General features: G+C 55.5%; 2 protein-coding genes across 2 annotated transcripts in view; one reads left to right on the forward strand and one right to left on the reverse strand.

Moving 5' to 3' along the window:
- FNBP1 (formin binding protein 1) overlaps positions 1–10,449 on the forward strand; it is a 77,313-nt gene extending 66,864 nt beyond the window's left edge. Inside the window, exons 16-19 of the mRNA XM_023532953.1 lie at positions 1,092–1,213; positions 1,511–1,647; positions 3,386–3,544; positions 9,826–10,449. Coding sequence (XP_023388721.1) covers positions 1,092–1,213; positions 1,511–1,647; positions 3,386–3,544; positions 9,826–10,001 — 594 coding nt within the window. The 3' untranslated portion in view covers positions 10,002–10,449. The remainder of the gene's footprint in view (positions 1–1,091; positions 1,214–1,510; positions 1,648–3,385; positions 3,545–9,825) is intronic.
- Positions 10,450–14,472: 4,023 nt separating this feature from the next.
- USP20 (ubiquitin specific peptidase 20) overlaps positions 14,473–21,691 on the reverse strand; it is a 36,096-nt gene continuing 28,877 nt past the window's right edge. Inside the window, exons 15-23 of the mRNA XM_023532954.1 lie at positions 21,009–21,204; positions 20,805–20,931; positions 20,242–20,411; positions 20,073–20,154; positions 18,997–19,105; positions 17,968–18,070; positions 16,623–16,694; positions 15,972–16,147; positions 14,473–15,828 (exon numbers count right to left, since the gene is read on the reverse strand). Of these exons, the coding sequence (XP_023388722.1) occupies positions 15,987–16,147; positions 16,623–16,694; positions 17,968–18,070; positions 18,997–19,105; positions 20,073–20,154; positions 20,242–20,411; positions 20,805–20,931; positions 21,009–21,204 (1,020 nt within the window). The 3' untranslated portion in view covers positions 14,473–15,828; positions 15,972–15,986. The remainder of the gene's footprint in view (positions 15,829–15,971; positions 16,148–16,622; positions 16,695–17,967; positions 18,071–18,996; positions 19,106–20,072; positions 20,155–20,241; positions 20,412–20,804; positions 20,932–21,008; positions 21,205–21,691) is intronic.

The raw sequence follows: 21,691 nt of genomic DNA on the forward strand, positions 1-21,691 counted from the left end.
GATCCTGTTTAATTGTGTCCCTTTAAAGCGACACCACTGAAAGCCGTGTTTATTCGTAGACAGTGTTGTTCTTAAGCGTTTCACTTAAGTTTGTTCTACTGTGTCTCCTGTTGATAATGGGTATAACTGGGAGTGTACAGTCGTCCATCATCTTGGGGATGCAAACGGACGATTAAAACATTGATCGAAATACATTATTGTTCCTTCAGAAGACTCCTTATCAAAAGATATATGTGAAAACCAGTAGGAAACGCCAATGAGAAATCAGTAGAAAGCACTCATTTCTGAAAACACCTTAATAAGTGTTTTAAGGGGGGAGAGGCGCACGCAAAGCTCTGGACAAAAGGCTTCTCCTCCTCCCACCACCAAATTTAAAGAGTGCAGAGCCTGGAAAAAATAAATTAAGAGCAAACAGAATAGGTTATTTCTATCAACGAGGGCTCGAATGTGGCTTTTTTTGTGGTTTTTATAATCTGTCGCTAATTTATTAATGTATGAGTTTTTAGAACCTAGAAAGGTCTTTTTCGGATCATTTGTATTCTTTTGCGTTTTGAACAGTGTAACTATTCGAGTGTAACTTAAATACTGTGACTAGTTCAGATGTTACCGAAGATCATTTTATCTTCGATTTCCTTTGTACAAGTTTCTTCACGATTAAAAAGTTACACTCAAAAGAAAAAAAGGGAAGTGTGGCTTTCAAACTGAGTCATTGCTCAAATGTGGCAGTACCCTCATGTTTCCCAGTGTGACCTCATGGTCATAGAAGTTTGCGACCAGAAGGAACTAGAAGTGACTTATCGGAAGTCACACAGCTGTTTAGAGCCCAGAGCTTTCTGCCACCCACACCTTGGACAGTTGCCTAAATACCTCTGCTTCCACCTCTCCAGCTTGGGATGACATGGAAGCAGTTGCCTTCCAGTACATTCGGACAGTCGAATGCAAACACTTTGGAGACCCGGCCCCCCGCGTGGTCCTTCTCCAATGGGCCTCCATGAGCAAGAGCGGAGGAATTGGGGGGAGGGGGCTGCAGACTCCGCGGGGGGCCCTGGCCGGCTGCGCGCAGGCCGGGGTCTCACGGCTTTTGTTTGCAGGCCTGGCTGGCGGAGGTGGAAGGCAGGCTCCCGGCGCGCGGCGACCAGGCGCGGCGGCAGAGCGGCATGTACGACGGCCAGACGGCGCCGACGGTCAACAACTGCGCGCAGGACCGGGAGAGGTACAGTATCTGAACGGCCCTGCCCTCCGGCGAGCCGGGACCCGTGCTCTGTGTTGGCGTCCCGATTCTGGAACCTGGAAGCCAGCGTCAGGCTCTGGTTAGACACCAGAGGGTCTGCGATGACCGACCTGTGGTCTTCCCACGGCGGGGGAGCGCGCGGCTTGACTTACCATGACCTTGGCGCCCGCGCTGGCGGGGGGCACGGGGTCCGCAAGCGCTCGGCGCTTCGGGGGATGACTCGGCGCCCTCGCTCGGGTCGGTGGCTATAGTGGCTGTGCGTTTTGCTTTCTTGAGCAGCCCAGATGGCAGTTACACGGAGGAGCAGAGCCAGGAGAGTGAGGTGAAGGTGCTGGCCACGGACTTCGACGACGAGTTTGACGACGAGGAGCCCCTCCCCGCCATCGGGACTTGCAAAGCCCTCTACACGTTCGACGGTAACACCTCGTCGGCCGGGTCCCCCCACTCTGCATAAACGGCAGTCACTCCGCTTTCGGGAGGGGAGGCGGTCTGCCTTTTGAAGCCTTCCAGATCTTTCTCATCACTCCTTTGTTCTGCTCGTAGTGTTTGTCAGTATTTATTACTATTACTATTGTTATTATTACTATCACTATTATTGTTGTTGTCTTGATGGCTATATATTTTGCCTTTTGGTCCGTATAATCTAACAACTTTCAAAAAGCTTAATTGCAGCGGGTAGTAGTATAAAATAATGATTATTCCATCCATTCGTTCAATCTCGGTAGAGCTCCTGCCTTGGAAAGACCCCGGAATCAGGGGTGCGATGCAGGTGGCATGGTGTGGCGTCTGGCCTTGGAGAAACAAAGCAGACATGCAGATAGGAGAGGGCAGCTCGCAGGACTTACCGGAGCGGGGGTACCTAGCAATGGGGGGCTGGCGGTTCACGGGAGGGCAAGATCATGTCCTTGAGGGCATTTAGACAGCTCTCCAAGCCACGGTGTATCAGAGGCGTGGGCACCACCCAGCCCGCTGCAGGTGAGGACATCACGGGGTTCCTGTGGCTGGAGCTCGGGTGTCTTGGGACTAGTGGAACATAAGACTAATAATGACGCGGTGCCCGTGGCCGGGGCGACAAACGCTGAGGAGCTATTGAAAGTATCTGCACAGAGTCTGGCCACAGTCAGAGCTGTCCCTGAGGACATGCGCTGTCATGAGTGCAGGGGTGTAGGGGCGATGAGAAACTGGGGTAATGGTTAGAAGGACAGTGAGTTCGGGTAAGTTGGGGGAGCCCTGGGGTAAATGAATTCCGCAGATTTCTTTACTGCGGGACTTTGCAGAGCCTTTAATACACTAAATGTTCGTTATGACAAGAGAAGAAAGAGAAATGCCAGGTTCAAAGTTCCAATTTTACTCCATGTCCAAACCATCTCCTCCACCACCCCCCATGTCCCCACCGTACCCCTCTTAACAGTCCCTAAACAGTTTGCCTTTCAGAATACTGTTCGAATAGTGGCGGCTCATCTTTTGAAATTATCTTAGCGAACGGTCATGGGGGCCTCGATTAAGGAATGATCACAGAGATGCTGCAGCTCAGACTCATGGCTGATTGGAAGCGGGAATAAAGAGGGGAGGAAATCAAAGATGATTCCCTGAGTTGTGCTCTGGGACAGTGGAGATGTCCGCTGAAATGGGGAAGTAGGCAGGGGATCTCGTAGGGGGAAAGCCAGGAGCCCAGGCACCCCCCCCCGCCCCGTGCTGTGTGTCAGGTGTCAGAGCAGCATCAAGGTGGAGATATGCTCCGGGCGGAAGAGAAGTGGAGATGGTGTGGAAGGAGGTACGATCGAAGCCACCTGAGGGCTTTCACCGAGAGAGAGAGAGACAGAGACAGAGACAGAGACAGACAGAGAGAGACAGAGAGACAGAGTCAAGAGAGGGGGAGGAGTAGAGAAGAAAACTGAGGTTTTCTGCCCTCTGGGAGGGAGGCGGGAGGAGTTGGAGAAGCTTCTTTGTGGAGAGATGGACGGAGAGAACTGGATGCTTGGGGGGGGGGGGCGGGAGAGGAAGTCGGGGGCGGGGGGAGGGGATGAAGCGGGGGCCGTGCCTCTGAGGACCCACCTGACGCTTCAGCCACGTTCATTTCACTGCCGAGCTCTCTGTTTGCTCTCCGTCTGGATGGGACCAGAAACCTGACACATTCTGCCGTTGCTTTTCCAGGTCAGAATGAAGGAACCATTTCAGTCATCGAAGGAGAAACGCTGTACGTCATAGAGGAAGACAAAGGCGATGGGTGGACCCGCATCCGGAGGAGCGAGGACGAAGAGGGCTATGTCCCCACTTCGTACGTCGAAGTCTATTTGGACAAAAATGCCAAAGGTGCTAAGACTTATATTTAATACAACTTAAAAAAAAAAAAAAAACTTTACAAAATTGGAGTTGTTTCTCCCCACAACTGTGACTGTTACAGGCAGTTCTTCAAAGGACGGTGGAGAACATCACTGTACCTGTCCTCAGTGGGCATCAGGCATCTCACACCTGAATTTCCTTGTCTAGTCCTGACTAGAATCAAGTTTCACTCGCTGATGAAATGTCATGTGGAAAGCTGCCAACTGCCAATTTACAGCTGTGTCATTGGAAATAAGAGAAACGTGTCTTCTTTTGGCAGCATCTGTAGATAACCAAAAAAAAAAAAAAGGCTGCCTTGTAGCTCGTAATCAATATTTCTGAATTTCAAAGTCCGCATACATCATAGTGGTACAGAAGACTTTAGTTCTCATTTCTATCTAGTATCTGCCACAAATCGAACCACCATAGAATGTTACATTTTGTAAGTGAAGTAGTTGGACTGTGATAGTTTGTGAAATCTTACATTCACTTGGGAGAAGTCATAAATCACAGCTCCCCCTTCTTGAGTAAAGAAGCAAGTAAGATTCTTTCTTTGGTACCAAAAGTGTGTATTTTTACTTAACCTGGTTAAGATCATTGTAATAGTATCGTGATTATCCTATTATGTCTATTGGATCCTAGAAAACCAATTGAGATCTGTAAAAGTTTGGGCAGTTACACCGAGTTGATTCTTACACGTGCCTAGTGATCTGCCCTCTGCCAGTCAACAGCGTTGATCGGATGTGCTATTGCTATTTAGATAAACTTACATAAAACAGCTTAGTTTTATTCTGTTGGAGGTTTTGTGGCAGGTGGAGCTGTACTCAGCTGACACCTCCCAGATGGGGCCATACATAGACACAGCATCTGCTTCTGCACACAGACGCAGATCCCAGCACATTGCTTTTTTTTTTTTTCCCGAATTGAATTAATTTTTAATGTGAACTTGATTTAGAAAAGGCCTATAGATTCTGATTTTCGTAGTTCCCTGCATATTATCTTTCTGCCTTAAGCTCACATTTATATTAATGGGAGTATTACAGATAGAAAAGAGATGTTGAGTGTTAAAAACAAAGTTACAATCTATATTTGAAAAAAAATTAAGTAAATAATGGGGTGGGTGTGTGCCTCTGTGTGTGTGTGTGTGTGTGTGTGTGTGTGTGTGATTCCCCCAGCTACTCTAGCACATAGATTTTCGAAGGGGAGATTTTTTTTTTTTAAATCATTGGCATCTTTAAAACCCAAAGTATGAAGTTACCGAAAATCATTTTAGAATTGCTAGCTCATTTCGTAGAATGAACAGTAGCCAGAATAAAATAAACTGTTTCCCCATCTTTAAAGGAATCTGGGTCACATGGGGATTTGCATTTTGAAGTTGGCAGGATACGTAGTAAATTGGTCGCATGCGTAGATGAGCACCACGCCCCGCGTTTGTGCCCTTTTTGAAAACTTACCCTGAGATCTCCAGAGAACAGCTAGAATGGGTCAGAATGAAGGTGTCACCTTGAGATTCTCTTTTTATTTGGCTTCGAACATGATTCCCGTCCTTCCTACTTTTAAATGGGAAATTAGCTCCTTGCCTCAACATTGGGCTCCTTTTATAAGCGCAAGTCAATTTGAAGCTGATTTTTAAAAGCGGCAGTAGCTCGCGGGGGTGAGGAGAGATGTGGCAGGAGTTATAGGTGCTCGTTGCAGATTCCAGCAGAAAGTTCACTTACCTTTCTCACAAAGGCCACCAGGGTGGAACTCGGTAACCTTTCCTTAATGACAGCCTGATTTGTAAAACACTTTTTGTTTTTAAATAATTATAGAATCTCAAGAACTTGCAAAGATAGTGCAAAGAGATCCGGGTACCCTTCCCCCAGACCCCTCCCCGTGGTCATATCTGACACAATTGTAATACAGTATCAAAAGCAGGAAACCGACTCCTGTCCGCCTGACTTTTTAAAATATAACTTTGTAATTCAAATTCCTTTGGAATAATTATACTTTTACTGACATAATGTCGATAAAGCCACTCAGCCTGAACCCATAGTGAGCAGTGGGAGGTCACCACTTTAGATCTGTCCCACGTGAATGGGAGGCCTGCAGTATTACAATCTAACCTTTCTCTCCGGTGATGAACTCACTTCCAGAGTAGGAACTCCTGGAAAAAGCAAACTAACCACTGAAAAAGTCTTAACGTGGGGCAAGACGACATTAGCCCTTTACACGCCAGCCTTGAAAAGTATGCCATTCCATGAGGTTTGGTTTGTTTTCCTTTGGTATTGTGCAAATTCCATCCAGAAAATAGCTCAGTTGATTTGAGGGGGGGGAGGTTTGGCGCCTAAATTATGATCACTCGTTTAAGTCCTACACCTCAGCACCTATAGCCCATGGAGCTCTGTAATCCTGACCAAACAGTGGAAGATATTTTATAGTTTCAGCTCCATCTAGTCTGTGCGTGAAGGATTAGAAAAAGCATTGACACAATTCTCAAGGAATCAGGAATTTCCCTTTCTGCCCAAAGTATACTTTGTTTTCTTCCAATAGTTATCTGTTAAAATAAAAGAAACAAATTCCCGGCTTTTATTTTAGCGATAAACTTAGAGGTTACTAATGTGTATGTGAAAAGAAGCCTTTCTCCGTCCCCCGCCAACACCTATCCGGACCCCCGCACGTCTGGGTTGAGTCGCGTATATGTGTGTGTGGCGTCTACGATGTGACTTGTTTAATAACTGCCAAAACATTTGGACTAGGGGAACTTTCAATTGGTCCGCTGGATTGTAACTATCTTCTTTTATGGTTTTGTTTTGTTTTTTTTTTAAATTGCTTTCTGTTAAACTCGTCCAGTAAACCCCGTCCAATATATTTGTATATACTGCGATTTAAAAACTAAGAAGGATTACTTGAATTCCGTTTGTTTTAACGTTTTGCTCTTTTATCTGTTTGTTTTATTGGTGATTCTGCTGCCTCATGTCATGACCTTTTTGTTTTTATGGAAGGACTGTGTCACTGCTAGGTAGGGCCCTGCGGCTGCTCCTCGCTTGAGTTTATAGTAGACACTTGGGTTCTGAGTAAGTTGCGTGTGAATACGGCCAACGTGGTTGTTTCTCTCTGTCCTTATCCTAAAAGAAAAGACTGTCTGGCACTTTTTAGTTGTACCCTCGTACCTGCCTCTCTAATAAACGTTGTATTTTTCTCAGCGTTGTGTATTTTAAATGATTCTACACCTTTCTGAGAAAGCGATTCTGTGTATTCCGAGCGTTTAACTCTTTCGTCTTCAGTAATGGGGAGTTTTCTAGCCAAATGCTTTGTTAAAAATTCTGCTCTTTCCTCCTCTTCCGTGACGACGCCTTGTGTTTCTACCCTGTGTGCACCTAAGGGCTTCGAGAGTCTGTCTCTGGCTTCTCTGCTCCGCCCCGCCTCACGATGAAGAACTTTGACTGTTTGTGGGGAGTAAACCTTGAGTGACGAGCTTTCCTTTTTCACTGAAGATTTTACGTTTTACTGATAAAAAGCTAAGAGAGCCAGTCTGAGGGAGAACCGGCCTTTCAGTTCCCAGGCGCATCATCTGGGAAGCTGGGTGGCCTTTCAAAACCCAGTGTATTAGAAAGACGACTTGGGGTGGACGGGGGGCCCCCTCTTCTGCGAGGGCTTCTCTAAGGAAGCATGGAAGATGAAACCGTGAAAGTTCTTCATCTGTGGTGCCCTGTGGTAACCAATTGCTCTAAAGCCCTCCCCACCCCCACCTTCCCCGCCCCGCCCCTCCCCCCACCCGGCCTTCCTTTCTAACCCCGTGTTTTTCTTTCTCTTTCTTTTTGTGTTGTAGATTCCTAAAGGTGGTTAAGGAGCCGGGGGCGGCCTTCCCAGGAGAAACCCTGAGGTCTGCTTGTCTCCACAGGCCTGCTTGGCGCCCACGTGGACAGATGGCTCCCGGGCTGGGCTGGAGTGTGGCCCTCAGAACCTCAGCCTCAAGTGACAGCCCCCACCGTGCAGCTGCTTTTGCCTTTTCTTTCTTTCCTTCTTACAGCATGTTTCGCGGGGCCCACCTCCTTCCATGGCCCAGTCGGGGGCCGCCTCTCGGGGGCCAGGTCTGTCCCAAGCCCAGTTCCCACCCCACACAGGGCCAAGGAAGGTAGCTAGACACACACTCCCTCCCTCCCCCGGACCCCGCCTTGGCCCTCAGTCCACCTAGCCCGGCCCGGCCCGTCCACGGTTCACACTGTGCCTTTTTGTGAAAACTTTGCCACTGGTCTCCTGGGGAGACTAACAGAATCTGGACAAGGAGGGTCAGGCGTGTGCCGCGTGGACTGAGCCCCCAGATGTCGAAGCCGTCCCACGTGATTTACAGTAGAAAATACACATCTTTCCCCAAGTCCGGCGAGCATGCGGTGGGCCTTGTCTGATGATGGGTCCTCGCCTTACACTAAACAGTGGCCCTTGCAACCTCTCGCGGCCTGAGTGTCAGCGGTGGGCCTGGGGATACACACACACACACACACACACACACACACACACACACACACACAATATTTTTGTTTGGGGCCCCGTCTTCAGTGGCCCAGAAAGGTCCACACTGGAAGTCGGCCTCCAGCTTGCGGGCCCGCCCTGCCGCCCTGCCTGTGTCCCCCTTTCAAAGGGTGGAGGGTGGCCCCAGCCACCTTCTCACACCGTCCTCCTGCAGCCGGAACCGCAGACGTGACGCTTGGTGAACAAGTGTCTCGCGTCCGCCTTAGCTCGCTGCAAAGAGAACATTCCCCCTTCCGCGAACCCCAAGGTTTGCGTCTTAGGATTTGAGCGCTTTGGTCACCAAAGACCCTGTGCGCTTGGGGTCCTCCAGGTGACCCTGTGGCTTTGGCTCCTCCCTTCATCGTGCATCCTCCAGGCCACGGAATTAACTGAGTCTGCTTTCTGAGCTGCGTTTCCTTCCTCTTACGGATCTTTGAGGAAAACGTGAGGTCACATATCCTGCGGCCACTCATGCCTTAGAGCAGCGTAGCTTTTCCTTTTTGGTGCAGGAACAGTCAGAAGAAGTCACTGGCTGGGAGTCTCTGGGAGCGGGGTGCCATCAGAAGCCCAAGGAGGGCATCGGGCCTCTTCTTTGACTTGGCTTTTGGCAACTAGGTGGTCGCCTCAAGCATCCTCAGTTCTCCTCGACGTTTATGAATCTAAGACAAGGAAGTCTCGTAGGAGCCAAAGGGGCAGGGACAGAAACGACAGGTCCAGAGGGTTGGGCCTGTATGTTCAGTGGTAGGAAAATGGCTCCCCTCAGCAAACCGAGGTTGAACACACATCACCCTCAGTGACTAGAACCACGAGCAGGCAAATGCCTCGGGTATGCAGGTGAAGAGGAAGTGGCTTCGGGTTGAGCACTAGTGAGTGACGAGCCTGCGCCCTCTCTCACTTCTTCCCCAGAAGCGGGGCTAGGCAGGAAGTGGGGGGGGGGCAGTCTCAGGGCTGCCACATTAGCAGCAGCTCGTTTCCCACAGTGGGTGGCCCACTGTAGCATAGATGGTGACATCAGTCTCGCATAGATGGTGACATTGAAGCCAGAATGCCAACAGTGAGGAGAGTCTGGGCCTCGCCTGCAAACCAACAGGTGCGTGGCTAAGGTGGGCGGTCCATCCCAGAGGTTGCACGCAGGGCTCCTTTGGCACGGTGACCAGGTCTCTCCAGGATCTTCTGAGTTTCACCAGGTCCAGCTGACCGCTCTCCACAGGGATGCTGCTGGTTTTCTAACACCTGATCTTAGAGCCTCAGTAATGTATGTGCATTGCATCTTTCGTATTATGGGTCAGGATAGATGAATTTCTTGCAACATAGGGGAAAAAGTGTCAGCTACAGCAATTTGTTCTTTTAATGTCTGTTAAACCCAGAATAGACTACGCTGTGTCCTCTTGTATCTCCTGCGCCGTTTTTTTTTTTTTCTTTCCCCCCCTCCCCTTCTGGACCGCCTGCATCCAAAAAAGAATGGATGACAAGTGCTTTTTGACGTTCACCTTGGCGTTTGCTTCTTCTCTACCAATCTGTGTGGCTGCGTGGAAAAGGCAGGGCTGCACCGGCTGGGCCGATTAGAGGAAATACGTTATTACCTGATAGTTGAGATGTATCCTTTACTCTGGGAATCCCACTGTGCAATTGTCTGTTATCACAGAGCAGTTCACATAGAGTAGAAACGGAATTCCCCACGTGCTTCTCGCTGTCCGTTTCCTGCCTGTCATCTTTCCACCGATGCTAGAATAATGTTGTTAGAAGAATGACGATTTTTTTTTTTTTTTTTTTTTTTAAAGAATCTGCCCTGAAAATGGCTTCAAAACAAAAACGAGAGAGAGGGACTTGTCTCGAGCCAGTTTTTTCCTTGCAGGACGGGAAGACGTTAAAAGGCACGGATCGCTGGAATGGGGGTTTCCTTTGGGTTTTTATCACGCTCATTTGGAAGCTTTCAGGTTATGCTCGGGCGCCATGAGCCCTCGGCTTGTCTCACCGGTAGGAGCACGAAGGCCACTAATGACTTTTGGTAGCATCTGTAATTACAGAAGGAAGTTTACTGAACATAAAAAAAAAAAAAAAAAAAGTTATGTCGTTGCTAAGTATTTTTCCAGAAATTTTGGTTTCAGACTTAATGGCTCTGACTCCTGTGCTTCTGTCATCAAAACAACTTCTTTAAAAAGTGGTCCGAGGTTCCGTTTTAACCTGACGTTGATTTATCTGTGTGCGTTGCACTAATTTTAAACTTTGGAGGCATTTCAATGTTGTCAGGGTCCATTGCCATCGTACAGGTTCTGGAATCGCCCGTTTGTCTCTGGAGATGGAATTAAACCAAATAAAGTGTTCCATTGGAAGGCTTATATTGACCTTGTAACTATATGTTAATCCTTTAAATGTTCAATAAAAGTATAACTTCTGGCACTGTATCATGGGACTGTTTTGTTACACAAAGAGGTGACCTCGGTCTCAGATTCCCTGGGGCGAGGGCTGGGCCTGGGCTCTGGTCTGCACCTCGATGATTTACTGTGTAAACCCAAGATTTACTGTGTAAACCCAAGATGAGTCCTGTCATCATCGCCATCTGCCTGGGGAGGGGCTTGCCACCTGGCTTAGTCTCACTGCCACCCCCACCCACCGGGGGAGAAGCTGTCAGACGTCGGAGAGGTGGAAATCGGGCAGTCAGTCCAGGGCTTGGGGGAGGCTTCTTATGACCCGAAAGGTTTTGTTTTGCATGCAAATTCTGCTGGCAGCTACTCTAGGTTTTCGGAGGCCCTGTGGTGGGGTGTGGGGGTGCTGTGTAATTGGCATGTTTACTTGCGTTTCTTTGGCAGTCTGGTGTCACAAGTGCGCGAGCCCACCCCTGGGAAGCTTGGCTGGAATAATCACTAGTTTCTGTCAAGCCGCAGACTCTGTGCGGCACTAAAGTGGGGGGCCTCGTGCCTCGCCCCCCTGGATGTGCTGTGGGAGGCCCTGTTTCCACATCCAGCGCTGCGCATCTCACCAAGCCCTCGGGGCAAGTGTGACTGGTTTGTGCCCACACTTCTTTATTCCCTAAGGTTCTTGAGAGCTCGGAGTGTGAACAGAGCCGTCTTGCTAAGTGTCCACTCGCTTTCTGAGGGTGGGCGGTGAGGCCACCAGGGAGAGACCAGGCCTCACCGCGGCCTTGGCCTCCTCCCACACATGGATGGGACTGGCCTTTAAAGCAAGATCACCTACTGGTCCATGAATGAAGGCTGCTGCCATCAGGACTGGGGACAGTGGGATTAGGGAGCCAAGAAGTCACAGTTCTCAGTAAGAGACGGTGTGGTAAAGGGGACAAGGTGACTCGATTAGTGTCCTGAGGCCTTTTTGTCTCACTAGTCAGCAAAAGATTCATCTGGGAAGAATGTTTCCAGCACGTTCTTTCTGGGCTTTGTCATGTTTCAGGAACAGTCAGTCTCTGTGTAAGAAATAAAAAGTCCCCATTTGCCTCACTTAGAACCTCCCTTGAAGGACCTGGCCAGCACCGGGTGTGTCCCCACCTTTCTGGGCCAGTTTCTGGGTTGTGGGAGGAGGAACCATTGCCTTGGGGAGCTGTGCTGAGAACAGAGACCGCTGGGGAAGCAGGCGGTCACCTCTGTGCCAGCTGGGGAAGCAGAAGGTCACCTCGGCAGCAGTTCGCAAATGGCTCGGATTCAGAACTTGGTCCAGGCCCGGCGCTGGCGGCCGAGTCGCCACACTGAGCTCATGGGGCCGAAACACCGAAATGCTGCCCACTTGTCCCATCTTTACGCACCTACTTGGTTCAAGCATTTGGGGGGTGGGGACCTAGCGGGCCATATACCTGACCTTTCTGGTGACTCTGGGCCACATGGAGAGAATTTGTTTTCTGGTGGCTCCGAAAGGCCTCCTCTGGAAGACACAGAAACTCTTGACTCAGTGCTCGGGGACCCAGCAGACCTGTCCGTCAGGCTCCTCGGGTTGGTCTGGGAAGCACCGGGCCGCCCCACCCGCCGGCCACGCCCACCTGCCGGCGCGCCCAGTCCCGCCAGCTCGGCGCACAGCGGCGGCGGCGCCCCCTAGCGGGAGAGAAGTCAATGCCAGCACGGAAGGACCCGGTCCCTATCAGGGTGACTCGGAAGGAAATGGAAGTGGGCAGAGAGGCAGGGGGTTCGAGTACGCCCTCCCCTTTTTTGATAACGCAAACGGGATTTCTGGAATTGTGAAATCCACGGGACGGCCTGAGATCAAACTGCAGAGGTGGCGGCGTGGATGGGGGCGCGGGAAGGGGTGGGGGGGGCAGGCCTCCTAGCTCCGTGGGGATGAACGTCCCTTGTGTCCTGCAGTGAGGGAGCCCAGTCGCTGCCTGTGCCCACCTTCTCCTCCCTGGCCTCTGCTCAACTTTTCCGAGAAGGGGAGGCTGGAAGTCATGCTGCCAATGCCCTCTGAGAATTAAGGTGCAAGGGCTGCAGACTGGCAGTCAGCAGCCACTTTGTGTCAAGAGCTCTTTCTCCAGCGTCGCATCGATCAGGCCCTGATTTAAATGCTTTTCTGTCCAAATGGTATTGTGAGTGACATTTACTTAAACGATCTCCCATTAGCCTGGGACATTGCTGGGCCACAAAAGGTAGAGCACAGACTGAGAAAGGCCCCCACGTGCCTTTGTCCTCAGAGTCTTGGGGCGAAAAGCTTCGGGAGGAAACGGGGGTTTCCTGCCCCTCCTCTGTCGGGCCCCGGAAGCAGCAGGGGCAGGAAGGACCCCTGGGTCCTGCGGGGTCTGCGCTCACCATGCGCGTGTTCTCCCGTGGCACCAGGCCGAGCCCTGCCCTTGTCTCCGTCCCCAGTCCCGGCTCTCCACACACCCCCTCGTCCAGGCTGCTCGCTGGTGTCAAACCCAAGGGACTGGGGACCGCACCCCAACATGTCCCCAAAGCAGCTTTCCTGAACATCTGTTGTGCAAAATGCTGACTGCTCTTTCTCATAACTTTTCCCAAGGGTGTTCGAGTTTGTCTCTGCTGGAGGTAAAGCAGGGGCTTCAGGTTCGGAAAGCCAGAGGGAGGCGTGACTCCAAACTACCACTCACTTCCCTGGGGGCTCTCGGGGGCTCCCGGAGGCTCCACATGAGACCCCGTGAGACTGGCGGGTTAACTGACGTTTGCACTGAATTCGAACTACAACGCAGGAAGCTACTCATTTTAGGTGGCTACACCTTGCACATAAATGCACTTCTGATGCAGGCTTGTGAGCAGACGCACAGGCAGATGGGAAGGCTTGCAGGCACTCGGCGCGATTGGCCCACAAACCCCCAGTCTGCAGGGGGTGTCCCTGCCGGAGGAGTCCAGGCCCAGCCTCTCAGGGAGGAGCCAGACTGAGGGGACAGCGTGTGGGAGAGAGAAGACCAGAGGTGGCTTCCTGTCTCCGCTCTGTCTGTGAGGTGACAACCACAGACTCCTATCTTCAGACTCCAGCACCTAAGTTTGGCTGAGCCACTTAAAAGCCTGGCATTTCGAGCGAAAATATAAAGGAAACATTTGAAGGTCAGATGGTACCTATTTCTCTCTCTCCTTCCTGTAGCATAAATGTCTCTAAGCCTCCGAAATCGGTCCTCCAGACAAAGCTTTTCCATTCTCATCGTCCACGTTAAACAAAAGCCATTCACAAAACAGGCGCCGTGGACTTCCACAGGCACGACCCTCACAGGTGAGCAAAGCCACAGCACTGCTGGATCACGCACGCGTAGGTGGGACAACTGCCCAGAACAGCGGGGCTGCAGGAAGTGCAGGCCAGGGGGCGGGGGTGCTGAGCGGGGCCCTCAGGGGCTTCTCTGGCACTGGCGACAGTCCTTACCCAGGGCGGGCACTGTCGCCCGCTTTATCATTGCTGATGTGGAACATTTCTGCACATTCACGTCTGACGGGATCTCACATGTAAGTGTTTAAAGCCATACATAAAAATCTCAAAGCCCTCTCCCCCTCCCAAACCCCAAAAGTATAAACAGAACCACCCACGCCGCAGGGACTATAACACACTAGCATCACTAAATGCGAGTGGGCTCCCAGGTGTGGACCCCAGTAACTGCGACACTGTGATGGAGGCGTCAGAGGAAAAGGTGCCCTCGGGGAGGCTGAGCGCTGCTCGGTGGCACCAAGCCTGTGGCGCGGTGCCCGGAGGGGCCCAGCCTGTGGACGTGCTGGCCGCGTCCCCCCACCACACTGGCCCCACTCCTCTAGGGCCCTTGGCTGGTCCCGGGAAGGGAAAGGCTGGCGCTGCCCCGTGTTTAAAGGGGCAGGGCCTCCTCTTCTGGCCAGATGCTGTCTGCTTTCAGACAGTCAGGCAAGGCCCCCTCCCGAGTTCGGTCATTTGTAACATCAGTCGCCATGCCTCCACGGCCCCCCATCCCCCAGCAGAGGGCTTCACACTTCCTTCCAGGGACAGAATTAACTGTGGCCAAAGCAGACAACTGCACGGGCTGTAGGGGACGCGTACGGTTTTATTATGACATCCTGCTCACAGACTAGACCGTGCGCACGTGGGGCAAGGTTACAGCGGCACAGCGGCTGTCTGTGTCACTACAGGGTGGCGTGTGGCCGCCAGGCTCTGCAGCGGGGTCGCCACTGGCTGCAGCAGCAATTTTCAAAAGACCAGCAAACGTCAACAGATTCCAGCAGTGGCGCGTTCGTGGCTTGTCCTTTGCCCGCCTGCTGCCTCCGTGGGGAAGGAGTCGGATCCGGGCCGAGTGAGATCGCAGACGTGAGCGACATGTTGCAAGGGCTTCAGGGGTTCTGCCAGAACCGCCTGCTGGAACTCCCACGGCGTCTGCTCCCACGGAGCCTGAAGGCCACAGTATTTGGGGGCTTTTGTCCCAGCACCCCTCCCCAACCCCCACATCTGCTTCGGCCCTGACAAGGGGAGCATCTCGCCCCAGCTGTTTCGTCCTGGGCCTTCGGTGCCACTGGTCCCAGCGCCCCAGCAGTGGCCGTGCTCAGCATCCGGAAGACAAAGGCTTCCAAGACCTCCGTGTGACAGCGGCCACACCTCCCAGAGCCAGGTTCCCGGCACGGGGGGGACAGTGTTAGGGAGGAAGGGAAGGGCTGTCCCCTAACCAGGCCCGGGAAGCTGCATGAGCAGTGAATGACAGAGACGCGAGGTATTTGTTTCATCATCCAGTCCCCTAGTGGGGACAAGTCACAGCCAATCCACGGGGCCGGCTCAGTAGCACACGGTGAGAGGGGACCAGCTGCCTCCAGAAACCAACCACCCGCCACGCGCTCTGAGTCCCAGTCTCCAATGAGTCCTTAGTCTGCAGGAAAACCTCTGAGAGCAGCGCGGGATCCGGGAGCCTTTCTGTGACAACGGCGGGAGGTGCGGGGGGGACAGGGGTTTAGTGCGGCCTCGGGAGGAAGTGGCTCGTGACAAGCAGCATCGCCGTCCGGGCGCTCAGCAGTCTGCTCGTCAGCCTCAGTACTACCTGTGGGTCCCGCAGTGCATGCTGGCCCAGGCGCCCAGTGGCAGATGCCTGTCCCAAGGCCACAGCCCAACCCAGAGCTCCAGGGACGAAAGCTGGGCCTGAGCCAGCAAGAGGGCGGGCCGGGGGGCATGACGCCGACGGCAGTGACATGGGCACTGCCAGGACGAAGCCCCGAGTTAACGCCGCAGAGCTCCGGCCGCTCAGAGCAGCCCGGGGTGGGCGTGTTTGCTAGTTCCAGCCTTACTCACTGCGAACCCAACGGCCTCTCTGCCTCTTCACACGGCTGGGTTCCCAAAGCGCTGGCCTCGCTTCCGGGCACAAAACACACCCTCCGCAGGGAGGAGGGCAGAGGCGGGGCCTGTGGGGACACCCGGGTCACTTGGTCTGGGGGCGGCCACTTGAAGGTCCTTCCGAGTGGCCTCATGGAAGGTATGTGCACGGACACGTTCCTTGGGCACTCGGCACACGAGAGGGGCTCTGGGCAGGGAGGAGGCGACTTACAGACTGGCCGCCAAGTCACACGGCGCGGGTCTCGGCTTCGATTTTCTGCTCCCCGTGTAAGCTCTCCGGGGCCTGGAGCTGGGCCACACTCTGCCGGATGGCGATCTCGGGGCCGCCGCCGTACAGGTGGTGCAGGTAGGCCCAGGTCTCCTCCGAAATCTGCCCATAGTCGGCACCTGCGGGGCCCAAGAGGCCACTGGGTGGGGCTGGACTGACCCTGGCCCCTGGGCCCTTGTCCCCTCCATCCCGCAGTCCTGGCAGTGGGGTGTCCGGGAGAGAGGGTGACCACAGGCCTCCGTGTGAAGCTGTCAGTGGAAGTCTCAGAATTTTCCGGTACAATGTCCATTCTCCCAGGAGCCCACAGGGCACATCTCTGGCTGTGCCCCTCGTCTTCCTGGGGTGGGGATCACACGGAGGGCGGGCAGACGGGGCAGGCAGAGGGCACTAGAGGGCGAGGTGGGCAGAGGGGCCTGAGGACCCACGCAGAGGCCAAGCACCTTGGCCCTTCTGCTTGGACACTGGGCTTGGACTTGGACGGACGGCTCAGACCGACCCAGATGGGCGGCAGGGGGCTCCTGTGACTGGCAGCCAGCGGGGCAGACGGGAGCCTGGCTGATCGGGGAGGCCAGGGCCGGGGCCAGCGACACTCACCCTGCCTCAGCTGGACGTGGCCGCTTCCTTTGAGCTGTGCGATCCTGCTGTTGTCGATGGGCCCAGGGGGCTCTGGAACAGACCCAGACCCAGCTCGGGCTCAGCCCCACTGTGCCGGGGCCTGTGCCAGAGCCCTCCACCCGGTAGGCAGGACCTGGGCTCCAGGTGTGACTCCGACACCTGGGATCCCCGCGTGGCTGCCCTGGGCCCAAGGGGTCAGCGTGAAGTCCTTACATAAGGGCGACGTGCGTGAGGCACCAAATGCTCAGCCACAGAAATCTGAGGCCAGAAGGGCCTCGCAGAGTCCCAGCACCTGGCAGAGGAGTTTCTAGGGCTCACGCGCTGGTTTCTGACTCTAGCGTGGCGGGGTGGGGCCGTGCCGGTGGACACTGCTCTAGTCTATAATGGCAGTCCCCACCCGCTGAGCACCCTTCCGGTGTGCCCCGGTATCTCACGTAATCCTTGACGACCGTGAGAGGCGAGACCTGCTCCCACAGACGGGGGGAGCCACCGCCCACCCCAGGGCTGGCATAAGGCCGAACCAGGACCACGACTCAGGAGCCAGGTTCGTGGGCACGGCCATGCCGACCGCCCCCACCAGCACTAGGGAGGCCGCGGGTGTCCCTGGCACGCTCGCCGCCCAGTGGGGACGAGATGGCAGTGAGACCCAGCCCTGTTTCTGATACCTGGCTTACACTCCGAAAGGCAAATGGCCAGCACATGGAGCCCACGGGCTCTGCCAACCCTGCCAGGCCCCAAGCCCCAGGCTGGGTGCCCACACATGAGGCTCGGGGGCGGTGAGGGTGGCTACGTGCCGGCCAGGGCGCGGGCTCTGCTGTTCCCTACGAGACTGTGGGGGACTCTGGGAGCTGCTTTGTGAGGAGCCTGCTTCCACCCCAGTAAATCAGGGGTCAGAGGACTCGGTGTCTTAGTCCTCCCCTAAGAGTCTGAAGCTATCTGTTAACCAAAATCTATGTAGCGCAACGGAATGCCCGAAGGGAAGGGCTGGGCGGGCTGGGCGGGCAGCCACCCCCGGGCGTCGGCCGGGAGAGGACAGGGGAAGGGCCGAGTAAGCTGGCCCTGTGTCTGCTGCGCCAGGAGGCCTGCCCTGGGCAGTGGCCTGGCCCGAGGTGGGGACAGCCGGGGGAGCACCTGCGTTCTCTGCCATTCACCTAAAGGGGAGGCACCAAAACCTGCTGGCCAGGAACAGACCCTGGGCGCCCCGCTGGGGTTCAGGGCCACCGCCCGGCTCCCCCTCCTGAGACGTTCCCAACAGAGGCACAGCCCAAGAACCTCCTGGTGGGGGGCGTGCCAGGCACAGTGCCGGGGCCCCTGCTCCACTCACCGCTGTCCTTGCCCTTGACAAAGGCCTCCCACTCGCGGAACCACTGCATGCTGATGCAGTAGATGACGCCGGGGGACTCCTCAGCCTGGAAGGCCTTGTTCAGCTGGGCCGGCGGCGCGCAGAGGGGAGCAAAGGGGACGGTCAGCACGAATATCCCAGCCCCCGGCACTCGGCACCCTGACTCCCACGCATCGCCAGGACTCCGGGCGCCGGAAACTCACAACGCCAGACGAGTTCAAAGAAAACAAACGTTTCCCACGGCTGCTGCTAACGTTCTGGTGGATCTCTTCCCCGTAACTTTTTAAAAACTCAGCCGAGATGACATGGTCAATGCTGTTTCCCCTTCTTCATAGAACTGGCTCACTCGTGAACTATCCTGATCATATCGTGTCTCAGTGGCCACAAAGCACGGTGTCCTTGGGCGTCCTCTACCCAAACCTCTACTGCTAAATGACAAATGGTCCCCACGTCCCCCGAGGGGATGGGCGCGGGGTGTGAGCCGGGGCCTCCGAACTCACACACCCCCGTCTCCGCTGCGGAAGTCCCTTTCCTAAATGCATCGTGCTGGGTCCTGTTTTGCAATTGGCTTTTGTTCACTGAACGCACCTTCTCGTGCCAGTCTGAAGAGCCCCGTGGTTCTCAAAAGACCTGTGGGGACACCTGCCAGTGTCTGGAGGTAATTTTGGTTGTCACCGGCATTGAGCAGATAGAGGCCGGGGATGCTGCTCAACACCCTACAAACCGTGACAGCCCCCAGGACGGAGAACCGTCCAGCCCCAAACCACAGCGTCCTATTCCTCAGCACTGCTCGATAGTACGGCCAGTGGGTGGACCTCGACTCACCCGGCCCGACCCCTTCTGTCAGCGAAACTTGAACCGTCTGGCCGGACCTGTGGCCAGGCCGATCTCCCACAGAACACGCCCTCCAAACAGAGCCTGACACCGCGCGGTTCTTTCGTCTTCGCGTCCTCACGTTCCCGGCAGAGGCTGGAAGCCCGGCTCCGCCGTGCCACCCCCAGCTGCACGCACCTTGATGAAGGTGTCGATCTCGACCCGCCTGCGCTTGGCCAGCGCCTCGATCTCCACCTGGCAGATGGAGCACACGTACAGATGGTTCACGGCGGGGCCGCCCCCAAACCTGGGGAGGCAGAGAGAGACACACACGGGCCCTGAGGGGTGGTCCCGTCAGGCACCCGCTGGGCTCCCCTCGGCGCCCTGGCCGGGGCCCGCTGACCTGTCTCCCTCACTAGACCAGTGAGGGCGCCTGCCTGCCACCATGCCCACGCTGCTCAGCAGAGTGCCGGCTGCAGGGCCCTGCATCTCAAATCTGCTTAACGGCCAAGGGACGGACTCACATCCTCACTTCCTCTACTGGCTACTGGGCAGGAGGGTGGCCGAGAGCCCACACAGCCAGACCCTGAGGACGACGTTCAAGGAAGGCTGCAGGTCCTTCTGCAGGTAGGACCCACGGGATTTGGGGTGCATCTTACTCTGGGGTTCTGACAGGCCCACCGGCTCTGCGCCTGACCGGCAAGTGGACGGAGCAAAGCCAGTCCAACAAGAGGCCAGGGCAGCCACAGCTCCTTGGCCCCTCCTTCTCCACCCGTCTGGCCACCCCTGTCCGCAGCACGTCCTGCCTGCCCAGCGGCAGAGAGACCCGGGCCTAGGCAGGTGCTCGACAAGAGAGCCACACGTTCTCGCCTTGATGGACTTGAACGTGGAAGGCTCCGGGCAGCACAAGCCCAAGGCCACCTGAGCCAGACATGGGGTGGGGGAGAGATGCTGGCCAGACCGCCCTGCAGCCAGCACCCCCAGGACGTGAGAGGGGCCAATATGCGCATTTTCGCTTAGGCCAGTTTTCTGCGCCTGGGCACGGTGAGCGTCCGCCTGCGTGCCCACAGATGCCATGTGTCTTTTTCGGTGCAGACAGAGACGCGAGAGAGGCCCCCGCCACTGCTTCAGTGCCGTCTGCGCCGGAGCAGAGGGCCGCGTGCGGGCATGGAGGCGGCACCCTCCCTGTCTTCCTCTGCTGCTCAGCTGAGTGCTGGCCTGGACGGGGTGGGGGCAGGCTGGCCTTCCGGAAGAGGCTGGCCACAGCACCTTACCTGTTGTACAGGTACTCCCAGACGTCCTGCGGCAGGATCACCACCAGGTCGTCGATGTAATGGTACTTGTTGGGCGGGATGCCTGCGGAGGAAGGCGCAGGGAGGGACAGGTGGGGGCTCGGCCGGCCCACCCCACCCCACACGCGGGCCACAGAGAAGGCTCCCTCACCTCCGTGGGAGCACAGGAAGGTGTAGTTGGTGATGGGCCCCGGCTCAGCGAAGGTGTTGAACTTGTTGAGCCATTCTCGGGACACGTAGAACCTCAGCAGGCTGGTCTCCCGCTTGGCGGCCAGCGACACCACCTGCTGCCGCTCCCGCACGGCCTCCTCGCTGCTCTTCCTGGGGCGGGGGGGCGGGGGGGGCGGAGACGTAGGAGCAGCTGTGCCTGGGCTCCCTGCCGTGCTGGGGGACCGGCCACACCCTGTCCAGGGGTGTGTCCAGAGCCGCCCCACCTCCGGAACCCCTCAGCAGCCCCGCCGCTCCTGCCAGAGTTCTGGCTGCCATCACCTCTCAGGAGGACGCCTCTCACAGGGGGACTAAACCCGACCCCTTGAGTTTCTATCAGCCAGAAGACTCTTTCTTAAAGACTCAAACCCTTACCCTGGGTCTTAAAACACTCTAGGCTCCAGCACCCACGACGCACCCCGAGTCAAGCCCTGAGGAGCAGGACATCCAGGCTGCGGGTCACCAGACCCAGGCCCCCACACCCTGGCCACCTGCCGAGGGGCACACCTGTAGAAGAGGACATAGGCCTCAGCACTCTGCACCACCGTCTCGTGGACCTTGGTGACATACTGGTCATCGAACTCATACCACTGCCCGTTGATCACGTTCTGGCAGTAGGCGATGTAGTGGCCACCTGCGGAGGGAGGGGCCGGCTGGTTACAGATGCCCTAGGCGCCGGGGCCGGGGCCAAGGCGGGGTGGCCAGACTCACTGCCTGCCGTGCCATGGTGGCAGATGACCGAGAGGAGGTCGTAGGTGGTGATCTGGGACGTGCACTCCTTGGCGAGGAAGGGGCGCAGGTCAAGTCCCTCAAGGGGGAAGGACACGTGGCTGCTGATTTTGAACGAATACATCACCTCATGCCGAAAGCGTTTCAAATGAATGCACAGGATCTGGGGGGAGGGGCACGTCAGTCATTCCAGGGCTGGCCAGGGCCCTGTGACCCCAGTAACCTGACAGGGACCTTGAGGCAGGGCTCTGGGACACTGACTAGCCTGCCGTTTGACCCACTCAGGTCTTGATGTCCAGGAGGAAACCAGAAACCCAGCGGCAAGAGCATTCCCGAGGCCCAGGCCTGTGGATCGCGCCCCCACTGACCACGTCTGAATGCACGGAGGAGCTCGGCGTGGGGACCGAGGCCGGCAGACGCGACGTGGGGCTGAGCTGCACAAGAAGCTCAAGTTCACCCTCCAAAGAACCCCGACGACCAGTTCCATTGGCTCCAACTTCGAGAAGGCCTGTCCACACAGCCTTCCCTCGCCCGCCGGCACCGTCCCGGGCACCGCGCCTTGGGCCACATTCCTGCTCCAGCCACACCGGCCTTCCGTGGCTCGGCCAAGCCTGTTCCCGCTTCGGGGTTTTGCCCACTGTTCCTTCCCACTCTCCCTCCACGAG

The sequence above is a fragment of the Pteropus vampyrus genome, unplaced genomic scaffold (genome assembly GCF_000151845.1).
Source record: "Pteropus vampyrus isolate Shadow unplaced genomic scaffold, Pvam_2.0 Scaffold95, whole genome shotgun sequence".
In the NCBI taxonomy this organism is placed as follows: domain Eukaryota; kingdom Metazoa; phylum Chordata; class Mammalia; order Chiroptera; family Pteropodidae; genus Pteropus; species Pteropus vampyrus.